Source organism: Corylus avellana, chromosome ca11, assembly GCF_901000735.1.
Source record: "Corylus avellana chromosome ca11, CavTom2PMs-1.0".
Taxonomy (NCBI): Eukaryota; Viridiplantae; Streptophyta; class Magnoliopsida; order Fagales; family Betulaceae; genus Corylus; species Corylus avellana.
Genome location: NC_081551.1, coordinates 21,702,069 through 21,708,772, shown reverse-complemented (window position 1 = coordinate 21,708,772; position 6,704 = coordinate 21,702,069). Strand labels below are relative to the sequence as shown.

General features: G+C 39.6%; 1 protein-coding gene across 1 annotated transcript; it reads right to left on the bottom strand.

Annotated features, from left to right (window-relative positions):
* Positions 1-2,769: 2,769 nt before the first annotated feature.
* LOC132166656 (12-oxophytodienoate reductase 3) lies at positions 2,770-6,704 on the bottom strand. Its single transcript, XM_059577507.1, has 5 exons — positions 6,561-6,704; positions 6,126-6,266; positions 5,054-5,184; positions 4,755-4,937; positions 2,770-3,653 (listed from the first exon to the last, which is right to left on the bottom strand). The coding sequence occupies exons 1-5, from the start codon at positions 6,617-6,619 to the stop codon at positions 3,013-3,015; spliced, it is 1,155 nt and encodes a 384-aa protein (XP_059433490.1). The 5' UTR covers positions 6,620-6,704; the 3' UTR covers positions 2,770-3,012.

Below are 6,704 nucleotides of genomic sequence, written 5' to 3'. Positions count from 1 at the left end.
AGATTTGTAGAAGGTGGCCAACAAGATTTTGGTATATAGCAATTTTTAATGCTAAAATGGCCATGGAAAGGGAAAAAAAAAAGAAGTTTAAAATGAGAAAAAAAATGTTTAAAGTGAGCCCAAAACCGGCCCAAACCCGATCCAAATCCGGCCCAAAATCGGTCCAAAGAAAAAAGCCCAAAAAAAGCGGTTAGAAAAAAAGTGGTTATTCCAAAGCGGTTAACCGCTAACCGGGCGGTTAACCGCCTAGGCGGTTAACCGCTACCCGGTTAGCGGAGGCGGTTAGTAAAATTTACTAACCGCCTAGGCGGTTGCGGTTAGCGGTTTTAGCCACTAACCGCTAACCGCAACCGCTATTTCACCCCTAATGAGAGATTCGAACTAGTGACCTCCACTTCATGAGGCGTAGTTTACAGCCTATTGAGCTACTTACAAGCTCTTGTTGATCAAATGTTGATTTTCAGTGCCACATCATTCCAATTATATATATAGCAACCCTATGTTTAAATATGAGTGAAAATCAATTTGCAATTATTTAGTCATTTCCTTTTTGTGTTCTTGAGCTATGAAGTAGCAACTCAACCAAAAGACTGTCTTTCTAAAACTTATCCTAACCAAAATACTTCATACTTTCCATTATCTCAAACCAACAATTGATATCAGAGTTTGGACAATCTTATTTAATTGGGCACTATCAGTATTCATAGAAGAATAATTCAGCAGCTAGCAGAAGATGCACAAAATTCTAGTGTTTCACTCTCCGGCCGCCATTTCAACCTTTAAACTTTGAAAGAGAAATTATGAATCTTGAATATCGAATCAGGACTTGAAAAATGCACGGAGAGTTTCCTCCGGGGCCTCTCTATATATCATAATCACCGGTAAAAACACAATTGCCTAGAAGGATGAGCCTCAGGAGGCCATCAGCTACCTTCTTATCAAGCTGCCATATATACCAAAAGAATACAGGGTCATTAAGGATGCATGAGAGAAACAAAGCTAGCTATAAGTAAATCAATCTCAATATAAGAGAGACACAGTTTTTTTTTCCTTTTGGTTTTGTGGTTTAAAAAAACCCACAACCAGATTTTTAAAGACACATTTAAGCAGCGTATGATAAAACACATTTAGACCTTTAAAATCGGGTAGCTCCGGTCACCCAAATCGACGTCCACAATGGTCGGACCCTTCGAATCTGTCTTGGCCTCAGACTGGTCCATAACCTGAGCCGAACTCGCACAAATCCTCACTCGGCTCGCACTCACCAACTTTCCCTCCCCGACTCAGGTTCAACCCGTTCGAACTCGGCGAAACGAACGAGGACCACAGCGAGACCGAGTTATGCGGGTTCGGAACACGGAAAAAGAAATCCGCAGAGTTCTTCGGCATGGCGGAGAGAGATAGAGAGAAGGGATTGGAAGTGGAAGCCATGGGCTCTGGTTTCGGGTTAGAGTTTGGTGGGAACAGAGGGTTTGGGTATGGGTGTGACATTGTGTGTCAGGTTTTGTTGAAGAAGAAGAGGAGGAAGAGAGATGGGGTTTGGGTTGGGGGGTAAACTGACGACTTCAAGCGGCCATTCCTCCGACAAATAGCTTCGAGAAACAGTAAAGTCAGGAAGAGAGCTTCAATATATATTTCACACAATAAGCAGTAGACTCATCGCTTCAAGATGGGGTTGGGGAGGTACGTAGTTGCAACCTGTAGAGAGAAATGCTCGTTTCCCATCATTCTCCATTTATATTTTCAAATCCACTATATGGGTAAATTTGAAAAGAATGAAAGGAAGATGAAGGCGGTAGGTATATAAGGCCTGGGTGTACAAACGGAGCCATTAGTAACCGCTAATCGTATAACTGTTTAGCCGGAGCTTTCATTCATTTTTGTTTTCCTCCTCAGGTGGCCGGGACGCATGGAAATAGGAGGGGTCATTATTTGACATGGGTATGTCCAACAAGGATGATTTAACAATGGCCCAAGTTTCAACCCAATTAAGCCCACAGGCTCAACATAATTTAAAGGCCTAAATTGAATAAATCATGTTGCAGTCTAAAAAGTTCTAAAAACCCTCATGACCGTCCAATTATCCATCTTTTTAAGCTCATGCCTAGGTCTAACTTGAAGCTCAAAATCTTATCTTTCTAGTTAAGAAGATTTCAGGCCATTTAAAGTTGTGTGCCGAAAGTTATAACCGTTGGAAGTGGAGTGGTCAGGTTTTTCGAAAATATACCTTAAGGTGGCTGTTTGTCCCCTTGTCTGCTGCCCCACGAATTAATGATTGTTTTCTGCCATTATTACTTGTTTAACATCATTAGATGCTTATCCATGCTTAGAGGGTTGTTCTAAACTTTTATAAATACTTGTAAGTGTAAGTGTAGGGGATTACTAGAGTTTTGTATTAAAAAACCAACCTTTGGCTTGTAAGAGAAGAGTTCTCCTTATATCTCTGTATCTCTTTGATGTAACCATTAAAGTGGTAAGTTTTTTAAGTTCTGTATCCCTTGTTGTAATCCTTTGGATGGTAATAGTCTATATCCCTTTGGTGTTATCTTTTAAGTGATGAACTTCTATCTTTCATTTACAATTTCTAACGCATCACCCTCCAAATAAATACGTTGGAGTCTTAGATATTTGCGATAAAAACAGCTGCCTTCCAAGCAACCACATTTGAGCATTGCATCCGTTTTACGCCAAGTTCCTTTTTACAAAGAACTCATTTATGACTTTAAGTTTTCATATTTTATGTATGAGACCAAACATTTCCACACTAAATATTTGAAGATCATGTATTATTATCTTATGAGAAATGCTAAGCTTACAAAATATTTTTTTTTTAAAAAAAAAACTCTTACAAAGTGATGCGGCCTTTGCTGCCATTTCTATTACATTAGAGTACCCCACATGCATAACTTAATGATTCTGTGAACAAGTTAGCTATTCTTTCTCAACAAGAAGGAAAATCCAGATCATGAAGCACAAAAACAAGATATGCAAAGGCCGTACGCATGGAGCTCATCAGAGGCGGGATAATGGTTCCAGAAATGGGTAGTCTGTGTATCCAACAACAGGATCCTGGGTATAGAAGGTTTTTCTGATATACTTAGTTAGGGGTGCGTTGATCTTAAACCTCGACACCAAATCTGGGTTTGAGATAAAAAGGCGTCCATAGGATACCAAATCAGCGTCACCCTCAGCCACAGCTTCCAATCCTAGCTCCCGAGTGAAGCCACCACTGCAGATAAATGTTCCATGATAAGCTTTTCTCAGGGCCCTCATCAGCTTAGCTTCCTCTTCTTCACTGCCGGGTCTGCCGGATTCCGCTTGGCCGTAAGCGGTGTATCGAGGCTGAGTCACATGGAGATAAGTGAGCTTTGAGCCCAGTTCCAGCTGAAGCTTGTTGAGTCTATCAATCACTGCCAACCCTAGGCCAAGCGGGTCAGAGTCTGTGGCATCAAGGTGATCAATTGCTGGTGAAATTCTGACACCAACTCGTTCTGCGCCAATGGCTGCAACTACTGCTTGAACCACCTGGATTAAAAATCTGCACCGATTTGCAATTGACCCGCCATACTCGTCCGTTCTGTCATTGATCCCATCCTTCAAGAATTGGTCAATGAGGTAGCCATGCGCCCCATGAATCTCAATTCCGTCAAAACCTGAGCATTACATGAACATTAGCTTTGTTGCTCTCCCTTTTGTTTTCTCTATCAAAACAAAAACATTATCAAACAATCTAAAACACAAAACACTCCAAAAAATAACAATCTTTTTGCCGGTATGAGAAATGTACGTTGAGCAGAGATTTAGGTCGATCTAATAATTCATTTAGCAAACTAATTTGTAATAAAACACCATGGTAGGCATATATATATATCCATGGCATCCAGCTTCAATCCATGGTACTGGGTAAAAAGAGAACCTTGAAGCAATCAAGAAAATCCAAACTCTGCATTAGGAATTTCATTCCAGATCCTTTTACTAGCCATTTCAGTTCCATAGCAAACTCTGCTTTGGTAAATGAAAACTGATTGCTATTCACAAAATTTCTATAATCCTATTCTCTGTCCCATGTTGTCAGGAGAGGGTTTAATGACAGCTTTACAAAATGTTTAAGCTCCACTTAATGGATCTCATCTATTCTTCTCATTCCTTAAACTAAGTAATTAGTCTATGTGGTTATACCCATTTGCAATAAGCTCCTTAAGGTTTAAAAAGTGACTTAAAACTGCTTGTGATAAGCATAAATGACAAATAACTTTTCAGAACAAACTTTTGTTTGAAATTTTGACCGTAATCATTGCCGAACCACCCCCAACTACTCCTTATGGCCAATTTGGGGTGGTCCAACTAACTACTAGATTTTCTTTTTGTTTTATTTTTTTTAGTATAAGATATACGTGTCATATTATTATTTCTAATGTGACATTCTAATGATTTTCAGTCAAAATTTTAAATGTAGTTATTTGTCATTTATGCTAATCACATAGAGTTTTAACTCACTTTTTAAACCATACGAAGCTTATTGCAAATCGAAGTAACCACAGTTGCATCATTAAATTAAAGAGGTAAGCAATGCTACACATGCAATTCTTTTATAACTTATTGACACGTGTTAGCATGTAATTAGAGTCAAGTCAACTACTAAAAAAATTAACACCCTCTAATCAACAACACGTAAAAAAGTTGTAGATATAACATTTTTCCTGAAGAGATAGATATCAAGTCCACAAGTATCTGCAGGGTTGACTCAAACTAACCTGCTCGAATGGCATTCAAGGCTGCCTTGCGATAATGCTCCACAACATCCAGTATCTCATAAGTTTCCAGGGCTCTTGGCTTCGGATATGTGCCATAGGACCCATCTGGCTTCAGAATTCTCCACCTATTCGATATGGGATTGTTCGTTGATGAAATTGGTGAGGCCCCGCCAGGTTGATAAACTAATCAATTGGTCAAAGACGCCAACAAGAATAGTCAGCGATTCAATAACAATGAAGCTGGCTAACTAATCTACCAAAGAGTAGATGCCGACTCATAAGTCATAGCCATTAATTACCTTGATGAGATGCCCGGCCGACATGCCACAATTGGCAGAAAATGATGCCACCTTTGTCGTGAACTGCATCCACCACCTGCTTCCATGCCTCCACTTGTTCTTCACTGTATATCCCAGGAACATGCGGAAACCTGATTCTTGCACCACCAAATTATCAGTAAAACTCTTTTTCAAACAAATTAAGAGACCATATTTCAGTCTCTAGCCAGTGCTAACAAACATCGTAAAACATAAAATACTCACAAAACACTTAAAACGGCTTTCAATTTTATGTTATATCATAACACTTCTTTAAAAAATTTTAAAAAAAAAAAATTAAAAAAAAAACATTCTCCAAAAAAACCTCAAAACGTTTTGTAAAAATCCCTTGTTCATTTTATAGTTCATATGCCAAAATTATTTCTATTGGGTACTTAAACATGCAATACCATAGAAGATAAGCTTTGATTTCATAGTTGTTACCTTTATGACCACAAACAAATTATTGGAAATCTTTTAGAGTTTAGTTTGGAACGGAATCTATTGAAATTACAACACGTGTCTTTTCAACCCGTTCAATTGAAATGGCATCCGTTAAAATTAAACATGTGTCCCTTAAATATGAGATACGTGTCCTAATACCAATAGATCCAGATCTGGCCCCTGCCAAATTTTTTTCTTTTCTTTCCTTCTAATAATTAACGGATGCATGCTACAGTACAATATAATATCCACATTTCGCCCATATTTAAGTGAAGGAAAGAAGTTCATGTGATTATTCATCACCAAAAATGGGCCGAATGTAGACATTATATTGCACTAAGCCTTTCTCTAATTAAAAACTAAACAAAATGGTAAAAAAGTTTTTTTATTTTTTTTTATTTTTTCATGTTCCTATACATAGCAAGGTGGCCCAGGTCCAAGCACTAGCAGCCCGCGAGATTGAGATAGGCCGAAAGGATGGACCTTATTGGGCCCTACATAGCACTAACTAAAGTTGAAGAATGTTAGGGTCTACCGACCAACAATGACCAGACAAGACGTCCACCTATTAAGAAAGGCCATTGAAAACCAAACAGAATTACGAAATTACCCGGCGGCTGTGTTGGAGACCAAAGTGCCCTCGCTTACGAGAAACCCGCCGTTGGTTGACCTTTGAGCGTAGTACTCCGCAAGCGCTGGCCGTGGAACTCCATTCAACGCTCTGCACCTCGTCATGGGCGCAAGCACAACCCTGAAACACCGTAAATACCCCCGAAGGTCAAGGGCAATTCCGTCAAAGAAAATATCAGAGGTAATAATATTATTATATTAGATTGCCCTGCCTGCCACCCTCAGATCCCAATTATGGTGAAACATTTCAAAAAGACAACAATGCCCTCCTCCAAATTTCCGTCCGCTTTTCCGAACTCCGAGGAGTCCCTCCCACCGTCCCTGACCCCTCCGAAACAACAACCTAAGCAGAGGGAGGATCGGATTGGGTGCAACAGAGACTAGACTGAAACACCATAGAAGACAGGAGACTCACCTGTGAGAGAGGTTGAACTTGCCCATCTTGTAAGGAGAGAAGAGGGAATTCTCCGCCATTATTGTACACAGCACTCTGATCTTTTGATGACGATGATCTGCCCAGATAGTACACAGGTGGAAATTAAACAGAAGCGAGGGCTTA

Bases quoted from the DNA above. Each gene is read 5' to 3' on its own strand.
- LOC132166656 (XM_059577507.1), bottom strand. From the start codon at position 6,619: ATGGCGGAGAATTCCCTCTTCTCTCCTTACAAGATGGGCAAGTTCAAC. The intron at 6,267-6,560 runs GTGAGTCTCCTG...ACGGTGTTTCAG, and splicing joins AAGTTCAACCTCTCTCACAG to GGTTGTGCTTGCGCCCATGA. The intron at 4,938-5,053 runs GTAATTAATGGC...CCAATTGATTAG, and splicing joins CGGCCGGGCATCTCATCAAG to TTTATCAACCTGGCGGGGCC.